A 20,274-nucleotide genomic window follows, 5' to 3' on the forward strand; every position below is an offset into this window, starting at 1 on the left:
TAACAGTAACAAGTAGACGGCTAATAGCGCACAGCTTTTGGTATCTGGTCAATAATAATAGGCTTCCTCGGCGTCTGGGTCCTTGCGATGTTGCAGGCACAGCTCTCAGCGGCACATAGCCTGGCTATAGCTGGCGACATGAGCCTTGGGAGCTCTGTAATCGGAAGGAAACATCGTCTCCATATTCAGAACCATTCCCTGGCTAGCGGCAACTGGAAGGGTGAGGACCTAGAGAGACTTTGAGCAAGGTATATGTTGATGATAACGCTTCCTGTAGCTTCACCGCCCCAAACCGATTGACACGCATGTGTGCCGAGGCCATGTGGGGGAAAGTCACACCGGTATCTTGCCGGTGTCTTCACGACGTGTGACTGTGTGTGGACATGATGAACGGTACTAGTGGCTATTGATATCCTCGCCCCCTTTCCCCCATGTCTCCTTTCAAAGAGACGCCGTCATTCATTATAAAGGCAGGAAAATCTGGACAGGATTCTGTCTCCTTATCTGTCTCCCAGAAATGCTACTCTGGCTATCCCTCGCGCTTGTCTTGACAACTAGCGTTGCTGCGTTTGCTGGCCCTTCTCAAGAATCCAAAGAGCCAAGTGATGCACCAGCTCAGTGCCGGGCACGTGCCTGGGTGAGAGCACCTGATATGGTTCCCGGCGATGTTATCGCAGGCGACGTCATGGTTAAACTCAGTGGACCATGTACTGATGTCGAGAGCTATGCGCTTGGCTTGCGCTACAAGGAAAAGGTCTTCTGGAAGTTGAGGTGAATAGTTCCGTTTCTCTCATATCCTTGACTGAGGATCCCCCCAGACGGGAAGATGCGCCGATTCCGAAAAGGCCAACAGTCAAGTATAATTCTACGTTGAACCGTGATTTGTTTCAAGTCAGGGGGCCTTCCCAGGCCTCCAGGAATTCAGAGTACAATGAAACAGAATGGAGGGTATACGAGAACTCTATTCAGAATAAGGACTTATGGTCTGTGCATGAAGAAGAACGGATTGCCTTTGAGACCAAGACTCCTCTGGTCGCAGAGAGGATAGGTGCGGATTGAGAATTCAAGTAGGCTCAGAATTCAATGTTGAGAACAGATCCATTGTCAAGAAGCTTCACGACCCGATTCGGAATTTTGGTACCAAATACAAACTACCCTCCAGGATTAGACTGTCGTCAAAGTGGATTTTTTCACGGGCCGGAGATCGATGTAAGAACAGTCTTTATTGAATTCGTCTTGTGCTCAATGTTGTTACAGACAATATCTGGCGAATCGATTTATGACTACTTTGTCGAAATCATATTTAAGAATGGCACCACTTCAGATATACATGCGGGAATAACAGCCTTCATCCCGTTCGATATCTCGACCGAGAACAAAGCACCCAGTGTTAACGTATCTCTGGCACCCGGATACCGCGGTCCTAACATGAAGCCATCAGTGGACAGGCTGCGGAGCAACTACACGATTGAAGTATCTTTTCCTGAAGGAGCTCACGTTTATCAAAGTGTGTTCTATTAGAACGGAAACCTTAGCCTGGTTGACTGATTGCATGCTTTCTAGACTCGTCCGTGAATATCACGGCCACTGTTCACTGTTCATCGGACAGGATATACGAATCGGACAGACATTCCTGTACAGCTGTGTGCGTTTTCGGGGAGTGCCATTGAATGGCATTCTCAGGAACTCCAGAACCGATCACAGCCATACACATTGTTCACAAAGGCGTTGGTCCCTTCCGTGCAGTATTCGCAATCATTTCAATTCTTCCCTCCGCTCTTCCATTCTCCATGCAGAGAGGTCAATTTTACGGCTCCTCTTGCCAACTTGACTCACGAAAGCCACATTTTTTCCGCGTCCTCCGAACCGATTTCATTATCCCTCAATGTGGGTCGCGATGCTGTTCCTGACTTTTCAACGTACTATCAGAAGCTGGGACATCGTGTCAAACTGAGTCTCAACATCAAGCCTGATCCAACGGAGCCATTGGATGAAATCGAGAAGATGCAATGGGAGAGGCAGCTTGCGGACGTGGATGAAACCGATTTTGACTGGGTGCCCTGGATACCATTCACGCAGACTCGTCGCCGATCCCTTGAAGGCGACGCCCATATGCCAGTCATTCCAACGCAGAAGCAAGAACCTGTGCAATCGACGCTAGTCCACTACCTGTCTGACAAAGCTCGCCAGCCAGTAATAGTCGATTGGTCAGACATCGCTGACCTTCGTTTGATGTCGCCCGAGGAACGCGATCTCATTGCCCCACTTGCGCAGCCGTCCATCAAGGTGTTTCCCAAGGGAGAAGAACTTCTCCGCAGATACTTCACTGGAACTGACATGCAGCGGCCGATATACGTTGGAGACACCTGGGTTAAGAAAGTATTGCCGATGGTTGCTGAAGGGCAGCGCGAGAGAGATACTACGGACCGCTTGCTTGTTGTGCAGTGATGACGGTCATCAGTTGGTGTACTCAGACAGAGCCCGGGTTGTCGTAGTCATTTGGTGTAAAATTTCAATTCAACACTACTGTTTTCTCAAATATTTCCATCCCAAGGCTCGCACACCTTGTGCTACACGAAGATCCTCCAGTGAAGTAAGTGTTGCTCCAAATTCTCAATTAGCGGCTCGTCATAATCCATCCTGGCGCTAAGTCCATATTATGATAAGTAACTTCGTTGAAACGGTGTTCTAAGCGGAGCTGGTGTTGTCTTTGGCAGTCGTAGCTTAAGCTAGACGCAGGACAGGACTGTTAATATAGGCCTAACCAATAATTCACACCCAAAGACAAAGCTGTGTCTAGTTTGTTGAACATAGTGGCGCAAGTATCATTCCCCGACTCGGACCCGTAGTCAGACCTTGAGAAACGAAGACAACCGTTCCTCCGGAGGAAAGCTCGTAGATGATTAAAAAATGATCGCTGGCATGCCGCATATGGTGCGGAGTGAGAGAGGGTTCGCAAAAAGTTCTGGGTGTTTCAAAACGTGCAGTATGATACTGCAGGTAACAGGGAGCATCATAGTAGCAGGGATAGTGAACCACCCCGTGAAGCTCATCACAAGGAGGATACTGCCCTTGCTCTGGCAGCCATAGACTGGTGGTAACCTGTCTGTGCTATGAGGCAAGCCGTAATCGAACTATCGAAGCACTCGTCGAATGGGTCTTTGCGATATTGAAGGCACAGCTCTCAGCGGCGCAGAGCCTTTATAGGTGCAGCGACATGGCCCATGGGCCAATTGGGTCCTGGGAGCTCTTGAAGTATGATATATGCATCTCCATATAGACTCGACGATAACCACTAGTCTGGACTCTTGGAGATGTTACGTTGAGGAGCTTAGTCAGACTGGTTTTCGGCAGGCAAATTTGAAATTTCACACGGTCATGCCAAAGTGCTTCAGGTATTGCGTTGACAAGTTACAACACAAGCCCCTTGCTCACTCACATCTTAGCCCATTGAGCAACAGTACTTCACATCTAATAGGACGATAAAATGGTTTTCATGATTTTCACCTGCCCATACCGCCATAGCGGCCACCCATGAGCCTTTGATTTGGATTGTTATTCCTTCGAGCCTCGAAAACGACGAAAAATTCCTTCATGGGCTTTGGATGACTCGGACGGTCATGGACCTCTTGCGCGGAGAACGATGCATCCCAGTCATCGGTTCAAGCTCAGTCTGGCCAACAGGTACAGAGAGCTAATCGGAAAATGGGGGGTTTGCAAGACAGAGATGTGGTTCCATGAAGCAAGCTCGAGTGCGAGCTTCTGTTGCTGGTATGTTTTTGCTTCTAATCTTCGCACTTTGACGGCTCGGCATCGCAATCACAATCTCACTCCGACAGCTTCACATGTAGAATAAACTGGTGAAATAAACTAGTGTTATTGAGTAGGGTTAGTATGATCGCAAGTACCTCCGGCATGACTGGCAAAATTCAAATTCTTCGCTGTCACGCTACTCGGAGATCGACCAACCTAGTCTCCATATTCAGAATCATTTCCTAGCTGACGGCAACTAGAGGAGTATGGAGAGCTGGACTTCGAGCAAGGTATATATGATGCCAACGTTTCCGGTAGCTTCACCGCCTCATACCAATTGACTCATACATGTTTGCTGAGGCCATGTGGGGGCAAGTCGCCCCGGTATCTTGCCGGTGTCTTCACGACATGTGACTGCGTATGGACATGATGAATTGTATTCGCGGCTAATGATATACTCGCCGCTGTTCCCCCACGCCTCCTCTCAAAGAGACGCCGTCATTTTCATTATAAAGGCAGGCCAATCTGGACAGGATGTTGTCTCCTTATCTGTCCCCCAGCAATGCTGCGCTGGCTATCCCTCACGCTTGTCCTGACGACTAGTGTTGCTGTGTTTGCCGACCCCTCTCTAGAATCTAAAGAGCCAAGTGATGCACTACCCAAGTGCCAGGCACATGCCTGGGTGAGAGCACCTGACATGGTTCCCGGCGATGTTATTGCAGGCGACGTCAAGGTTAAACTCAGGGGACCATGCCCTGATGCCGAGAGCTATGTGCTTGGCTTGCGCTACAAGGAAAGGGTCTTCTGGAAGTTGAGGTGAGTGGTTCCATTTCTCTCATATCCTTGACTGAGGATCCCCCCAGACGGGAAGATGCGCCGATTCCGAAAAGGCCAAAAATCAAGTATAATTCTACTGGCTTGAACCGTGATTTGTTTCATGTGGGGATGCCCTTCCAGGACACCAAGGATGCGGACTACAACAAAACGGAATGGATGACCTACCAGAAGTCTGTTCAGAACAAGGACTTGTGGTCTGTGCACGAGGATGAACGGATTGCCTTTGAGATAAAGACACCCTTGGTCAGTACAGAGGGGGCAGGTATGTGTCGAACATTCTCAAGTAGACTCAGAGCTGAGTATCGAGAACAGAGCCGTTGCCAGCAATCTTCACGACTCGGTTCGGAATTCTGGTACCAAATACAAACTACCCTCCAGGATTAGACTACCGTAGAGGTGCAAGATTAGGCTTTAACAGGGGAACTAATGTAAGGAGGGCCTTTTCTATCATTATCTTGTGCTGATCATCATGACAGACGATATCCAGCGAATCTGTTTACGAATACTTTGTTGAAATAAAATTCAGCAATGGTACCGTGTCAGAGATACCTGCGGGAATTACGGCCTTCGCTCCGGTATACCACCCCACAGACAATGACGCGCCCCATGTGAGCGTGTCTCCAGAATACCGAGGCCCCATTTCCGACTTGGGACCATCGGTAGACATGTTGAGGAGCAACTACACAATTGAAATTCACTTTCCTGACGGAGCTCATGTTTATCAAAGTGTGTTCTGGCAATCGAATGTAAATCTTATCCTGGTTACCTAATTCTTTCTTTCTAGACTCAACCGTGAATATAACGGCCACCGTTCATAGGATAGGATACACGAATCGGACAGATATTCCTATGAGACTGTGCGCATCTCTGCAACAGCCGAATGACATCGAATGGCATCCCCAGGAGCTCAAAAACCGATCACAGACAAATCGATCACAACCATTCACGCGGATTCCGTTCATTAGAGCATTGGTCCCTTTCATGCAGAATTCGCACTTTTCAATCCATGCGGTCCCTTCATTCACATGTCAAGAGATTGATTTCGCGGCAGCTTCTACAAACTCGGCTCATGAGGGTCACATCTCTTCCACGTCCTCTGAGCCTCTTTCATTGTCCATCCACGCAGGCTGCGACACTGTTCCTGACTTTTCAACATATTATCAGAAGCTGGAACATCGTGTCAGTCTTAATCTGCATATCAAGCCCGATCCATCAGAGCCATGGGAGAATGAACTCGAGAAGGTACAATGGGAGAAGCAGATTGCGGACATGGATGACACTGATTTTGACTGGGTGCCCTGGACGCCATTGACACACTCTCGTCGCCGATTCCTTAGCGGAGACGCTTATATATCAGTCATCCCAATGCAGAAGCAGGGACCTGTGCGATCAACACCAGTCCACTACCTGTCTGACAATGCTCGCCAACCATTATTTGTCAATTCGTCGGACATCACTGGCCTTCGTTTGATGTTGCCTGAGGAACGTGATGTCATTGCCCCACTTGCGCAGCCGTCTATCAAGGTGTTTCCCAAGGGAGAAGAACTTCTCCACAGATACTTCATTGGCACTGACATGCAGCGGCCGATATACGTTGGAGACACCTGGGCTAAGAAAGTATTGCCGATGGTTGCTGAAGGGCAGCGCGAGAGAGATACTATGGACCGCTTGCTTGTTGTGCAGTGATGATGATGATCAGTTGGTATATTCAGACATGGGGTTGTCGTACTCAATTGGTGAAAATTTCAGTACTATACCAGTACTGTTTTCTTAGATATTTCGTCCCAAGACTCTCACACATGACTTATGCTACACGAAGATCCTCCGCTTCAAATTCTCAATTAGCACCTCATCACAATCCATCCTCACGAGTGAACAAAATTCACAGTGAACGGCGAGAATGCATCCGCAAGATCGTCGACGCCGCTTGACCAGACAGGCTGATAGATTTGAAATTCCCACGGGTGCGAACCAAGTAAAGTTGGCAGATTGAGAATTCTCTCCCATCACCCACACTGTAACGCAAGCAAGTACAGGTATACTTGGAGTCGGGCCCGACTAAACTTTGAAGCATGTTTGCTAACTCGGGTTGCCGTATGGGAGAAAATTATGTCACAGTGCATTGTGGGGTCACTCGGTGTCTTCATGTGCAGCCGAACTAATCTGGCATGGCATCATGGATGATGATCGGTTTTATACAGTGCACGCTAAAGATATCTTGCTAAGTTGTCCATTTCCCTCAAGTGTCATATCAAAGAGGCGCTGTCATGGACTACAAAGGCAGGTCGATCCAGACCAACGATGACATTTCTTCAGGCTTGTCTTCCTATTATAACTATCCTCAACAATGCTGCGCTGGCAATCCCTTGCGCTTCAAGTTACCTTGGCAGCTTGCGTTCTTGCATCCGCTGACCCCTCTCTAGAATCTAAAGAGCCAAGTGATGCACTACCTCAGTGCCAGGCACGTGCCTGGGTGAGAGCGCCTGACATGGGTCCCGGCGATATTATCGCAGGCGACGTCAGGATTAGACTCAGTGGACCATGCGCTGATGTCGAGAGCTATGCGCTAGGCTTGCGCTACAAAGAAAACATCTTCTGGAAGTTAAGGTCAATTGGTTTTACTCATATCATACGTGACACGTGTTCACTGAATCTCTCTCGCAGACGACAAGATGCGCCAATTCCAAAACAACCAGAATTCAAGTACAACCATACGGACTCGAACTATGATCTGTTTCAAGTCCGGATGCCTTTCTATATGACTGCGGACTACAACGAAACGGAATGGGCGACTTACCAGAACTCTGTCCAGAACAAGGAGTTGTGGTCTTTGTACGAGGAAGAACGGATTGCCTTTGAGATTAAGACCCCATTGGTCGGTGAAAAAGGGACAGGTATGTGTCGTAGACCATCCAGTTGAGACAGAGCTCAATGTTGAGAATAGATCCATTGTTAAAAATCTTCGCGAGTCGATTCGGAATTCTGGTGCCAAACACAAACTACCCTCCAGGATTAGACTACCGTTCGAATGCATGGTCAATACCTTCTGCGGGAGCTACTGATGTAAGAACAATATTGATTAGTTTTGTGATGTGCTCAGTGTCACGACAGACGGTATCCACTGAATCAATTTATGAGTATTTTGTCGAGATCAGGTTTGGCAACGGTACTATTTCAGAGATACCGGCAGGAATAACATCCTTCACACCTCTCTACCTCTCGACCAAAGATGATACGCTCAGGAGAAACATATCTCTGGTACCCCAAAGCCCTGGGCGTAACTCAGAGCCGGTGGTAGACGTGCTGCGCAGCAACTACACGATTGAATTGTCTTTCCCTGGCAGAGTGTACCAAAGTGGGTCCAAGTCGAATACAAGTCATATCCTGGGTACTTGATCTTCCACTTCCTAGACTCTTCTGTAAACATCACGGCCACTGTTCATCGGATGGGGTATACCAATCGCACAGATGCTCCTATGCAGCTGTGTGCATCTTTGAATGGCCCAGATGTCATCGAATGGCATCATCAGGAGCTCAAGAATCGATCGCGCCTCTTCGGGCGCATGATCAATGCATTGGTCCCGTTTGTGGAACCGTCACGGTCCCCTCCGTTCTTCCCTCATCCTTGCAGAGAGATCAGTTTTGAAGCAGCTCCTATAGACTTGACTTGTGAAGGCCGCATCTCTTCCTCGTTCTCCAAGCCTTTTTCCTTGTCCGTTCACATCAGCCATAATTCTGCCCCTGACTTCTTGGCATACTATTGTCAGAAGCTGGGATACAATCTTGATCTGAGTCTTCAAGTCAAACCCGATACATCAGAGCCATGGGAGCAGAAGTCTGAGAAGGCACAATGGGAGAAGCAGGCTGCAGCGATGGACGAAAGTGATTTTGACTGGGTGCCCTGGTTACCTGCGATACAGACTCGTCGCCGGTTCCTTACTGGCAGCATCGGTCTCTCGGTCATTTCAATGCAGAAGCGGTGTCCTGTGCGATCAACGCCAGTTCACTACTTGTCAGACGAAGCTCGCCAACCAGCATTTGTCGACGTGTCAGACATCGTTGACCTTCGTTCAATGTCGCTGGAGGAACGCGATCTCCTCGCCCCATTCGCACAGCCTTCTATCAAGGTGTTTGCCAAGGGAGAAGAACTTAATGGCCGATACTTCTCTGCTTTTGGTATGGAGGAGCGCATATATGTTGGGGAAACCTGGGCCAACAAAGTATTGCCGTTGACTGCTGAAGGCCCGCGAAAAGAGGGTACTGTGGATCACTCAGTGTTTGTGCACTGTTGAAGACCGGTGTCTCCATATTCTCAGAGCCTCGGTCAATACTGTACTAGTGATAGTTGCTTGCCTAACTTTTCGTAGTCAGTGTATGCCAAACAGTGTGTGCGCACTTGGGTGAAGTGACGAGTGAACAAATCTCACAGTAACCAGTGCTAGTCACTGAGCGAGAACGCAACCGCAAGATTCCTCGTCGACGTCGCTTGAAGGCTTACTAAGTGTCGTTAGTGTAACTAACTAAGGTTCTGCAAAATAGACTTGTGTCGTTGTGCGACAGGCGAGTGAATAGTCTATTTTGCACACTGATCTGAGTCAGACGAGACTGAGTATCTGACTTAGATAGTTGGAGACTAAGTGCGAACAACATCGACACGAGTTTCGTCAGTTGGGGTGGGGTTTTCCGGTCGTGGCCTGCTTCGGCTTTTGCCGGGTCACGCTGACAAGAATATCCGCTGAGTTCGGCGGCAATTGAGATCATTGTCGGGCGAAGCGAAAAGAGGTCGAATGCACGCGGGATGAAGAGCGCGAAAACATCGACCAGCGGATGAGAGCCAGCATGAAACCTCGAGTGTGAGGCATGATGCATGAGTTTTTGAGGAGTTTTCTAAAGCACGACACAACCCAAAAACCATGCCATGACACCTAATTTAAAGCGAGATGAAAGACGCGTGTATCGAGACGCGTCTTAGTTACGCGATCACTCGATTAGTAAGCACTAGTTTGAGCTATATGTTCTCAGGTTCACGTGTAGCTCAAACTGCACGTTGACCAGACGCTGATAGATCTGCAATTCCCACGGGTGCGAACCAAGCAAAGTTGGCAGATTCAGAATTTTCTCCATCACCCACACTGACACAAGTGCAAGTACAGGTATACTTGGAGTCGGGCCCGACTGCACTTTGAAGCATGTTTGCTGACTCGGATTGCCGTATACAAGAAAATCATATCACAGTGCATTGTGGGGTCACTGGGTGTCTTCATGTGCAGCCGAACTAATCTGGCATGGCATGATGATGATCGGTTTTATAAAGTGCACGCTAAAGATATCCTGCTAAGTCGTCCCTTTCCCTCAAGTGTCATATCAAAGAGGCGCTGTCATTGGACTACAAAGGCAGGTCGATCAAGACCAACGATGGCGTTTCCTCAGGCTTGTCTTCCTATTATTACTGTCCTCAACAATGCTGCGCTGGCAATCCCTTGCGCTTCAAGTTACCTTGGCAGCTTGCGTTCTTGCATCCACTGACCCCTCTCTAGAATCTAAAGAGCCAAGTGATGCACTACCCGAGTGCCAGGCACGTGCCTGGGTGAGAGCGCCTGACATGGTTCCCGGCGATATTATCGCAGGCGACGTCAGGATTAAACTTAGTGGACCATGCACTGATGTCGAGAGCTATGTGCTAGGCTTGCGCTACAAAGAAAACATCTTCTGGAAGTTAAGGTCAATTGGTTTTACTCGTATCATACGTGACACATGTTCACTGGATCTCTCTCACAGACGACAAGATGCGCCAATTCCAATTCCAAAACAACCAGAATTCAAGTACGATCTTACGGACTCGAACTATTTGTTTCAAGTCCAGATGCCTTTCTATACGACTGCGGACTACAACGAAACGGAATGGGCGACTTACCAGAACTCTGTCCAGAACAAGGAGTTGTGGTCTTTGCACGAGGAAGAACGAATTGCCTTTGAGATTAAGACCCCATTGGTCGGTGAAAACTTGAAAGGGACAGGTATGTGTTGTAAACCATCCAGTTGAGACAGAGCTCAATGTTGAGAATAGATCCATTGTTGAGAGTCTTCGCGAGTCGATTCGGAATTCTGGTGCCAAACACAAACTACCCGCCAGGATTAGACTTCCGGCCGACTGCATGGTCAACGCCTCCTACGGGAGCTACTGATGTGAGAACAACATTGATTAGTTTTGTGATGTGCTCAGTGTCACGACAGGCGGTATCCACTGAATCGATTTATGAGTATTTTGTCGAGATCAGGTTTGGCAACGGTACTATTTCAGAGACACCAGCGGGAATAACATCCTTCACACCTCTCTACCTCTCGACCAAAGATGACACGCTCAAGAGAAACATATCTGTAGTACCTCAAATATCAGAGCCGGTGATAGACGTGCTGCGCAGCAACTACACGATTGAATTGTCTTTCCCTAGCAGAGTTAACCAAAGTGGGTCCCAGTCGAATACAAGTGATATCCTGTGTACTTGATCTTCCACTTCCTAGACTCTTCTGTAAACATCACGGCCACTGTTCATCGGACGGGGTATACCAATCGTACAGACGCTCCTATAAAGCTGTGTGCATTTTTGAATAGCCTAGGTGTCATTGAATGGCGTCATCAGGAGCTCAAGAATCGATCGCACCTATTCGGGCACATGATCAATGCATTGGTCCCGTCTGTGGAACATTCGTCACGGTCCCCTCCGTTCTTCTCTCATCCTTGTAGAGAGATCAATTTTGAAGCAGCTCCTGTAGACTTGACTCGTGAAGGCCGCATCTCTTCCTCGTCCTCCGAGCCTCTTTCCCTTTCCGTTCACATCAGGGGTGATGCTGTTCCTGACTTCTTGGCATACTATTGTCAGAAGCTGGGATACGATCTTGGTCTGAATCTTGAAGTCAATCCCGATCCATCAGAGCCATGGGAGCATATGTCCGTGTATCCACAATGGGAGGAGGAGACTGCAGGGATGGACGAAAGTGATTTTCACTGGGCGCCCTGGTTACCTGTGATACAGACCCCCCGCCGATTCATCAGGCTTACTGGCGACGTCAGTCTACCGGTCATTTCAATGCAGAAGCGGTGTCCTGTGCGATCAACGCCAGTTCACTACCTGTCAGATGAAGCTCGTCAACCAGCATTTGTCGACGTGTCAGACATCGTTGACCTTCGTTCAATGTCGCCGGAGGAACGCGATCTCCTCGCCCCATTCGCACAACCTTCTATCAAGGTGTTTGCCAAGGGAGAAGAACTTTATGCCCGATACTTCTCTGATATTGTCACGGAGGAGCAGCTCATATATGCTGGGGATGCCTGGGCCAAAAAAGTATTGTCGTTGACTGCTGAAGGCCCGCGCAAAAAGAGTACTGTGGATCACTCAGTGCTTATGCACTAGTACTGTTGATGAAGATCGGTGTCTCCAAGGCATCACTCATTTATGCAGTTCTGTGATAATCAAAACTCGACTTGTCTTCAATGTCACAGGACTCATGTACAGGTCGTACTAGTAGGTAGTACTCAAAGTATCTGACTTGCTGATTTTCTTGTACCACCTATTCTCGAAACCCCTCGCCAACGCATAAGCGATCGCTCCGACCACAAACGCTACGAACACACCAAGGTCTCCACTGCCCTGCCTCGCCACTGGTCCTACATACCAAGCTTGTGACATGAACGGAATAAGAGCTCCACAGGCACATACGAAGGCCACGACTGCTGGGATACCGCTAGGCAAGAGATTATACGAAGCCCAAGTCGTGATGGGATATTGATCCTCAGAAAACGAGGCTCGTCGGAATAACACATGCTCTGTAAGGATGATCGCAGCAAATGCTGATGACCAGTATCCAACGATGTCTACGAGATCAGCGTGTTAGCCTTAATCACAGAAATTAACACTCAGGACTCATACCGAGTATTTCCACAAAAGTCGCATAGAAACTTTTGGCACCAATGATGGCCAACGGTATCAGACTTCAACACAAATCATGAGCGTCGCAAAGGTTTGCGATCGATGACACACTCACATTCCCTCTGAGACGAGGATATACACCCATCTAGGCACCGCAGCAAACCACGTAGCGACAGCCATGAAACTAGTGCTGAACGTATACATTGTTGGTGCACAGGCACTGGGGATGCTGAGAGCCACCAAAGCAATTAGGATTTTTCCGAAAACGCCAGTAGGCAGCAGCACGCTGTATAACAAGCCACCAGCGGAAGAGCTGTTGTTAAATCCGGCATTCCAAGCAGGCACGTTGGGAGCTGCGGCTGCGAATGCAGCACCCAGAGCCTGACTAGTCACCTTTTCAAACGAAGATTGTTCATCTGCTACTGTTAACGACATACAGGGACTTACATTAGACACGAAAAATCCGAGGTATGTGTAAATAAAAATTCTCGCACTATCAGGATGTTAAGGAGAGTCCGTAGTGATAGTCCAAGGAAGCTCACGAAGAAGTATCAGGGCTATGGTATACGCCATAGTCAGGGATCATGGTACACCAGGTGACAATGTCAGATGCGAGAAAGGACGCAAAAGAGATGACGTTAGCAGGTGTTGCTGGAGGAACGGGAACCGATAGGTTTTCACGTAGTTGTGGATAACCGACAGATACCATGGTGATGAAAGCAATCACATTCGGGATCCAGGCAATACTTTCGTACCTATGAATCAAAATTCGGTCAGAATTCTGGATAATGCATATTGGACCGATCCCACCAATGGATAACACGGTATCCACAAAAAGTGACCTTGAAACCTGTCATTTTGGTGCATCACGAGTAATTCCGACATACCACTAGAGATATGATGCCAATGATGACAATTCCAAGATTATCATCGAGTTGAGAGGAAAAGCTAGCTATCGTTTGGCCACCGATGATGCAGTTCAAGATAAGGAAGCCTTCCAAGGAGAGAACATTCAAGACGGCCGGTATGATAGCACCAAAATATCTTGTTGTTCGTCAGCGAATGACGCTGGCGATCGGAAAACAAGTCAACACACCCCCACGAGAACCTCGCTTGGACCATCGCACGCACGCCGAGCTTTGGCCCGAAAACGGCACTAGCACACTGTGAAGTCTCCAGGAACGCCCAGAGAAGAATAGTAACACCCACAAGAACGCTGGCAACAAACAGCATCTAGCTGACGGTCATTCACTGGAAATCTAGTGAAATGTTAACACTTACATCATGTTCACAATAACGATGATTGATATAGATTGGCGAATGCCTAGGGAGAAAAATGCAGGTCCAGCAGTGCCGGTGCTGAATCTGCAAGTGTTGGATGATTCAGCGGACAGCAGTATAGTATAGACAGAACTCAAAACGCACCCTAAGATATTCATGTTAGACGAGAACCAAACGAAAAACATTTGGTACCACCGAGTCTCGAGACGTGCCTCTGCTGGGACCGGCGCGATGCTGATCCAAGTACCAGTAGAAATGTTTAGACAGATATCACAACAACACCATCACACTCACCCGTGCGTTTCAATTCCATACCGAGAAAGCAGCTGAGTGGTACGTCTCAGGAGTCCAGTATGATAGTGATTTTTCTCCAGATCATTAGTATTGCTCGCATGCTCATCAGAGGGTAAATAAGGACTGGAATTGCAGTTGGATTCTGTCTGTTTCTGCTCTGCTGTGTTAGACTGCATTGTCAGGAGTAGTAATTGACTCGACCCACGTACAATAGCGTCAGTGAGAGTGTCAGTCGTCGGGCTCGTTGGAGCGACTGTTGGGCTCATCCCTAAGTACTTTTGTTAGTAAAGTGGGATCTAAAACTTTAGAATTTTCCTATGGTGTATTCCTACATAAATAGGTCCTGAATGCCGGAGTACTGCAAATTCAAACATCTTAGACGATGATTGAGCGCCTATAAGATGATTTCACCCTGCCATCATATCGAAGCGGACCCATACATGTCCTCCCTCTGTTCGAACCACTGTCTGTACACCACTTCGGAATACAGGATGGCTTCACAGATATACCTAACGCACTAAGGAGTAGCATGAAAACAGGCAGACGCACAGGTAATCGATGTACACTGTCACAAGGTTCGCATGTGTGTGCGAATCTCATCAGCAGTTCCGCCACGAAGTGGGCTAGACTTTTGCATACGTGTGGCAGCATTAATTCCACTAGGCCTCGAGCGGAAGACTCCAGTTGCAGCCTACATAACAGTAAGAAAATGTTCGTTCCACGGAGGTTTTAAAGAAAGGGAAAAAAATGACAGCATACCGAGCAACGCGAGTACTTTTCCCATCCTCAGGGTCTATCATCCACGAAGAATGACCAAGAGCAACGACAATTGACAAGGGGAAGTTCTGGTCGGACGAGCGGAAAACGCAATTGATGCTTCCGGAAGCGGCGGCCCTGGAATTTTTAGCTGTCATTTGCAAGAGCATTTTGCTTTTGATGAATGATGATTTGGACATCATAGCGCCAGCTCCTGCAGTATGATCTGTCTGACTGTATAGGGATATCGCCAAGACCTTGGCGTACTTGATACGGAGAACCACGACCACAACAAAGCTGAGGCGAACATCAAATTGCCGTCCAAGATATATCTGCATACCAAAGTTTCCCGAAGCTGTGCCGGTGTGGTTTTGAGCCAATCGTTAAACGTGAATATGCGACCACCACCCAAATCCGCAAAAGCATGCCTACGAGTGCGCACTTGCTGTCATTTTCCGCGCAGTCCAGCTAAAAATGAGCCCTAGCCCATGCTGTGTCAATTACGTCTTGCAGCCTCCAATGTCCGCCTCGGCATTTTTGCGCCCGAAACTCGAGAGGAAACACAAGGAAACACACTGGCAGCTGGGGGGAATGTGCAACTCAGTGGTAAGTTCAACTGACAACAGGTTACTAACCGGAGTTACGAGACAGTCCTAACAATTGTGCGATCATGTCGGGCCACCGCAATTCTCCGCCAATTAATTGTGTTCGTATTGAATCGTACTTGCATGGAGTTTAAGGTCGTTCTGTTGGCAATTGCAATAAGACCCCTAGCTAGCTCGTGGGCCACGTGGCAAAGCAGCATTCCAAATTCCGCTACTCTGCGTGGCACTGGAGCTTACTTGCGACAAACTGCGAGAGCGACTGGGAACCGTCCACAATAACATTCAATAATAACTTATTGCTTTGACTAGAGAGATTTGAGTACCAGGAGTCGAAAGGGCGGGGAAAGAGAGGGAAAGGGCCGTGGCAATCCCGCGACCGTCGACAAGAGTCCCCCAGACAAATGGGGGTACCAGTCAGAATTCCTCGCGAGGACAAAAACAATTCAAGATAGCACGAGTCGCGGCGATGATCGGAAAAAGCGGTTGGGATTATTTGCTTGGACACTGGTGCTTTTAAGCCCACGCCGTGACGCAGAGCACACCTTGGTTATACATATGATCACATCTCGGCCAGTCAACCGTAGAGTCATTCAGCAAGTTCCGCCGATGATATGATACGCAATGCCGAGTAGCACAACGTCAAAGTCCTTCGGTCACAATCGTTGCTCCAGACTCTGAGCTAGTACAACATCGTCATCGTCAATCAGGTTCTGTCGATAAAGCAAACCGGAATCATGGCGCAATTGCAGACTCGGATAGCTCCAAACAACGCTCTCTGTACTCCGAACCGTATATGGTGGTATGAGGAGTGGTGTGCGCGCATCACTGTATGAGAACAGTGACATGTCGAGTAACCGCACCCCCCGCAATGAAGGGAGCTTAGCCCTCTCGTCATGAGGTACTAGCGTTACGGCTGACTGTTCGCCCGGATCCAAACATTGTCTCGGAGCCCATAAGTCTACCCATGTCAAGTGTGCATGCGCAGGCACTTGTATTGGGATACACGTGTCCATGACGAGGTGGCGTAAATTTGGACACATGGAAAGCGATGGCGCAAGGGGAATGGGGCGGCGAAAGTCGTAGTAAACGCGGTAGCGATCGTGGATATAAGGCCTAACCAATGAGATGAAGTGGAGACCAGGCCCAAATTTACGCAACAATGGCTCAAAGAACATCCCGTCCTCAAGAGCTTGTGATGTTAAAAGCAGACGTCGGAGAGAGGAAAGGGTGAGAATCTCAGCCAGTGCAGAACAGACTTTGATGCCGTGTTCAGACGAATTCCAAGTAATTTGCAGTTCTTCCAGAAAGGGAAGATGCAGGTGTTCAGTTGGGAGTTCGTCATTTTCTCTGAGGATCACATCGATGTGGAAAGTAGTGAGATATGTGAAAGCTGGCATGAGTTCCAGAGTGTATTTAAGCATACGAGTGATGCGCAAATGCAGATCCGTGGTCCGGGAGGGGGTGTTCTGTGCGAGAGTGAGCAGACGGAGAAACGCTAGACTAAGGAAAGGTTGTCTCTTCATCATGGGTGCAAGGGTGATCTGGGTGAGGTTTGGGGTGACCGCGAAGAGGCTTCTGGCAGCTGTTGAGACCGTAGCGAGCTGCGACACTGAAAGAACCCATTCCAGGTGCAGAGATATGATCATCTTGCCGAGGCTGTGGTTCCTTGAGACGGCGCGTGTGAGTATGAAAAGTTGTTCACTCCGCAGAATGACGGCACGACGGTAGAGGAGGCTGATGCCAACATCATACCAGTACTTGCATACTAGCACGAGATTCCTGAGCGTAAGTAGCGTACAATACCGCGAGTAACGATTGTCGCGAGATATGATGGTCGAATTTAAGAAACGCAGAGGCGGTGGCATGGTAAGCTCCACGACAACGCGGAGTATCTCGACAGGAAGTCTGATCGCAGCATGTGGAGTCGGCGACGAAAGTTGATGTGTCTGCAGAGCCAGTGAGAGACAAATCATTTTGCGGAAGATCAAAAAATTACCTTTATGCAGTCCGTATTCGTGCCTAAGACTTGATCATGGCTGATCGTGCTGCTGGGGTCCACCTTGATGCAGCGTCAAGATAATGTTTTCATTTATTCATGAGGAAGCTGGCTTACAATTAGGTTAGAATCCATCATGATTCAAGCGTGAAAAGTTGAAACACATTACCTGAGACAAAAAATGCATCATTTTATCTTTCCTCTTTCGGGCCCGAAGGGTGACTCTGTCCTGCAATGACTCCCACATCTAGGGACGCGAAAATTTGGGTGAAACCTTAACTTGACGTGTGAGACAGAACATCATTGTCAACTTTGACCCGTACACGGTACACCATATGTCAAATTGTCAATGTCCTTCACCAGTTGACCTCTCGGAATGTCACACAAAAATGTCTATTCCACTGCTGGGTAACAAGTCTGAACGTGCGTCGTGCAAGTCTGCAGGTTGCGGGGTGTGGATCTGGTGAGATACGAGATGATTAGTGTAATTCAAACGAGCACCTTGGATTTTAATCGCATTTGTCCGAAATGCTGAGGAGCCAAAATGAAAGCAATAAAAGACTGAGTGGTAGTCACCAACCAAGTGCACAATCACCTACAGCCTACAGGCATAAGTTCAAGTTCAAGTTCAACCTTAGTGTGCAGTGATCACATGATGAAATTCGGGGTCAGTACTATGTACTTGGCCGCACGCGACAAATTGATTGAGCCCGCTGCAGTGAAATCATAATCGAAAGAGTTGTATTCTCATTGAGGTCGTTGGAGCAGAATCCATGTCCGTGCGACCTAAATCCATCAATGGACGGTTTAGGGTGTGAGCGCATTTTCCACTCAAGATTTTGGTTAGTTCAGGCCATGGGGCACAATAAAATGAACTACTACCGTAGCGGGAATACTATAATATCTCCAACGTAGCATAAAAGTCCCGCAGACCCAGCCAACTCTGAGCCAGCATATCATCGAACTCGTCCGTCTTTTGTTGATAAAGCAATCCAGGGTCATGGCGCAAGTCCAGACTCGAATAACTCCAAACGATGCTCTCCGTGCTCCGAACCATATCCGGCGGTATGAGGAGTGGCGTACGCGCGCCACTGAACGAGAACAAAGACAAGTCCAGTAACCGCACCCCCCGCAATGAAGGGAGCTTGATTTTCTCTTCGTGAGGAAGGAGCGTTACAGCTGGTTGTTCGCCCGGATCCAAATTTCGTCTCGGAGCCCATAAGTCTACCCATGTCAAGTATGCATGCGCAGGTACTTGTATTGGGATGGACGTGTCCATGGCAAGGTGGCGTAAATTTGGACACATGGAAAGCAATGGAGCCAGGGGAATGGGGCGGCGAAAGTCGTAAACGCGGTAGCGATTGTGGATATAAGGCCTTGTCAATGAGACGAAGTGGAGACCGTGCCCAAATTTACGCAACAATGGCTCAATGAACATCCTGTCCTCGAGAGCTTGCGATGTTAAAAGCAGACGTTGGAGAGAGGGGAGGCTGAGGGTCTCAGCCAACGCAGTAAAGACCTTCACGTCGTTTTCAGACGGGTGCCAACAATGCCAAGTAATTTGTAGTTCTTCCAAAAAGGGGAAATGCAGGTGTTCGGTGGGAAGTTCATCATTTGGTTCGAGGATCATGTCGATGTGGAAAGTGGTGAGGTACGTAAAAGCTGACATGAGGTTTAGAGTATATTTGAGCATGCGATTGATACGCAAGTCCAGATCTGTGGTCCGAGAGTGGGTGTTTTGAGCGAGAGCAAAGAGGCGGAGAAATACTAGACTAAAGGAAGGCTGCCCCTTGAGGATGGGCGCAATGGCAACCTTGGCAAGATTTGGAGCCACCGCTAAGATGCTGTCCACAGCCGTTGAGGCAGTAGCCATCTGCGACACTCCGACATAACACTCCAGGTGCAGAGATAATATCATCTCGCCGAGGCTGCGGTTATTCGAGACGACGTGCGCGAGCCTGAAGAGTTGCTTGCTCTGCAGAATGACGACACGGCGGTAGAGGAAGCTAATGCCGACATCATACCAGTACTTGCATACTAACAGATGCTTCCTGAGGGTCTGCAGCGAACAAGACCGCGAGTGACGATTGTAGCGGGAAATGATGGTAGAGTCTAGGAAGTGCAGACTCTGCAGAGGCGGTGGCATGGTAAGCTCCATGATGACGCGGAGAATTTCAACTGGAAGGTTAGTCGCACCATGTGTCGGTGACGGAACTTGATGTGTCTGCGCAGCCAATAAGTGGCTGATGATGGCGATAAAGATCGAAAATTACCTCTGTGCATTCCGCATCAGCACCCATGTCCAGGACCTGATCATGGGTAATTGTCCTGCTGGGGTTCACCTTAATAGCGTCAAGTCAAAATCTCGGCGATTGTTTATTTGTTCAAGGAAGCCGACTTACAGATGGCTTAGGATCCATGATTCAACCACAAGGAACACGTTTGACTGGAACCAAATAATAATAATCCGTTCTTTTATCTTTGCTCTCGGGCCCGTAATGGTGATTTTGGAGTGCAAGCGCGGTCCCGCAATGACTCTTCATAACTAGGGATGTGAAAATTCGCGTGAAACTTGACGTGAGGGAAGTTTATGCATGGACAATACATCGGCACTCCTCACCCGGCAAGCTGTCAAAGGTCCAACAATGTTGACAAGGATGTCTGTTCCGGTAACAAGTCCTGCCCATCACCACCAGAACTTGTCAAGCTGATTGGGCTGACATGCGGAACATTGAACGCCGGGCCAACATTGTAAATCCCACTGTCGTGGGGAGAACTCTTGCTGGAGGGTGCCTGAATGACAAAATTCTTGAGTCACCTACAT

General features: G+C 48.5%; 7 protein-coding genes across 7 annotated transcripts; 4 read left to right on the forward strand and 3 right to left on the reverse strand.

Annotated features, from left to right (window-relative positions):
* Positions 1 to 517: 517 nt before the first annotated feature.
* Positions 518 to 2,471, forward strand: DEU56DRAFT_949282 (uncharacterized protein; the record flags this gene model as incomplete). Its single annotated transcript, XM_041359105.1, has 5 exons — positions 518 to 771; positions 819 to 1,048; positions 1,097 to 1,209; positions 1,258 to 1,507; positions 1,610 to 2,471. The coding sequence occupies 5 exons, from the start codon at positions 518 to 520 to the stop codon at positions 2,446 to 2,448; spliced, it is 1,686 nt and encodes a 561-aa protein (XP_041207788.1). The 3' UTR covers positions 2,449 to 2,471.
* A 1,556-nt stretch (positions 2,472 to 4,027) lies between these two features.
* Positions 4,028 to 6,338, forward strand: DEU56DRAFT_901841 (uncharacterized protein). Its single transcript, XM_041356567.1, has 6 exons — positions 4,028 to 4,043; positions 4,114 to 4,569; positions 4,617 to 4,852; positions 4,903 to 5,018; positions 5,067 to 5,316; positions 5,375 to 6,338. The coding sequence occupies exons 2-6, from the start codon at positions 4,316 to 4,318 to the stop codon at positions 6,274 to 6,276; spliced, it is 1,758 nt and encodes a 585-aa protein (XP_041207789.1). The 5' UTR covers positions 4,028 to 4,043; positions 4,114 to 4,315; the 3' UTR covers positions 6,277 to 6,338.
* A 209-nt stretch (positions 6,339 to 6,547) lies between these two features.
* DEU56DRAFT_807644 (uncharacterized protein) lies at positions 6,548 to 9,226 on the forward strand. The gene is made up of 4 exons (XM_041353402.1): positions 6,548 to 7,484; positions 7,535 to 7,653; positions 7,702 to 7,945; positions 8,002 to 9,226. Exons 1-4 carry the CDS (start codon positions 6,938 to 6,940, stop codon positions 8,880 to 8,882), a joined length of 1,791 nt encoding a protein of 596 aa, XP_041207790.1. The 5' UTR covers positions 6,548 to 6,937; the 3' UTR covers positions 8,883 to 9,226.
* Positions 9,227 to 9,665: 439 nt separating this feature from the next.
* On the forward strand, positions 9,666 to 12,029 carry DEU56DRAFT_807650 (uncharacterized protein). Its single transcript, XM_041353403.1, has 4 exons — positions 9,666 to 10,607; positions 10,658 to 10,776; positions 10,825 to 11,056; positions 11,113 to 12,029. Exons 1-4 carry the CDS (start codon positions 10,052 to 10,054, stop codon positions 12,000 to 12,002), a joined length of 1,797 nt encoding a protein of 598 aa, XP_041207791.1. The 5' UTR covers positions 9,666 to 10,051; the 3' UTR covers positions 12,003 to 12,029.
* A 27-nt stretch (positions 12,030 to 12,056) lies between these two features.
* On the reverse strand, positions 12,057 to 14,269 carry DEU56DRAFT_949293 (permease for cytosine/purines, uracil, thiamine, allantoin-domain-containing protein; the record flags this gene model as incomplete). Its single annotated transcript, XM_041359106.1, has 11 exons — positions 12,057 to 12,463; positions 12,519 to 12,580; positions 12,634 to 12,911; positions 12,966 to 13,011; positions 13,061 to 13,273; positions 13,329 to 13,360; positions 13,406 to 13,562; positions 13,615 to 13,734; positions 13,800 to 13,883; positions 13,944 to 14,033; positions 14,094 to 14,269. The coding sequence occupies 11 exons, from the start codon at positions 14,267 to 14,269 to the stop codon at positions 12,111 to 12,113; spliced, it is 1,611 nt and encodes a 536-aa protein (XP_041207792.1). The 3' UTR covers positions 12,057 to 12,110.
* A 1,838-nt stretch (positions 14,270 to 16,107) lies between these two features.
* On the reverse strand, positions 16,108 to 17,585 carry DEU56DRAFT_913439 (uncharacterized protein; the record flags this gene model as incomplete). The annotated part of the gene is made up of 3 exons (XM_041357526.1): positions 16,108 to 17,400; positions 17,451 to 17,513; positions 17,568 to 17,585. The coding sequence occupies 3 exons, from the start codon at positions 17,583 to 17,585 to the stop codon at positions 16,108 to 16,110; spliced, it is 1,374 nt and encodes a 457-aa protein (XP_041207793.1).
* A 760-nt stretch (positions 17,586 to 18,345) lies between these two features.
* DEU56DRAFT_756713 (uncharacterized protein) lies at positions 18,346 to 19,870 on the reverse strand (the record flags this gene model as incomplete). The annotated part of the gene is made up of 3 exons (XM_041350060.1): positions 18,346 to 19,674; positions 19,724 to 19,792; positions 19,853 to 19,870. 3 exons carry the CDS (start codon positions 19,868 to 19,870, stop codon positions 18,346 to 18,348), a joined length of 1,416 nt encoding a protein of 471 aa, XP_041207794.1.
* Between the last annotated feature and the right edge of the window lie 404 nt (positions 19,871 to 20,274).

This window comes from Suillus clintonianus, assembly GCF_016758775.1.
Source record: "Suillus clintonianus strain FC179 chromosome Unknown DEU56scaffold_42, whole genome shotgun sequence".
NCBI lineage: Eukaryota > Fungi > Basidiomycota > Agaricomycetes > Boletales > Suillaceae > Suillus > Suillus clintonianus.

Excerpts from the sequence above, each read along its gene's own strand:
- DEU56DRAFT_807644 (XM_041353402.1), top strand. The coding sequence starts at position 6,938 with ATGCTGCGCTGGCAATCCCTTGCGCTTCAAGTTACCTTGGCAGCTTGC. Across the intron at positions 7,654-7,701 it reads CTTCTGCGGGAGCTACTGAT|ACGGTATCCACTGAATCAAT; the intron begins GTAAGAACAATA and ends GTGTCACGACAG. Across the intron at positions 7,946-8,001 it reads CCCTGGCAGAGTGTACCAAA|ACTCTTCTGTAAACATCACG; the intron begins GTGGGTCCAAGT and ends TCCACTTCCTAG.
- DEU56DRAFT_901841 (XM_041356567.1), top strand. The coding sequence starts at position 4,316 with ATGCTGCGCTGGCTATCCCTCACGCTTGTCCTGACGACTAGTGTTGCT. Across the intron at positions 4,853-4,902 it reads GGTCAGTACAGAGGGGGCAG|AGCCGTTGCCAGCAATCTTC; the intron begins GTATGTGTCGAA and ends TATCGAGAACAG. Across the intron at positions 5,019-5,066 it reads GCTTTAACAGGGGAACTAAT|ACGATATCCAGCGAATCTGT; the intron begins GTAAGGAGGGCC and ends TCATCATGACAG.
- DEU56DRAFT_807650 (XM_041353403.1), top strand. The coding sequence starts at position 10,052 with ATGCTGCGCTGGCAATCCCTTGCGCTTCAAGTTACCTTGGCAGCTTGC. Across the intron at positions 10,777-10,824 it reads CTCCTACGGGAGCTACTGAT|GCGGTATCCACTGAATCGAT; the intron begins GTGAGAACAACA and ends GTGTCACGACAG. Across the intron at positions 11,057-11,112 it reads CCCTAGCAGAGTTAACCAAA|ACTCTTCTGTAAACATCACG; the intron begins GTGGGTCCCAGT and ends TCCACTTCCTAG.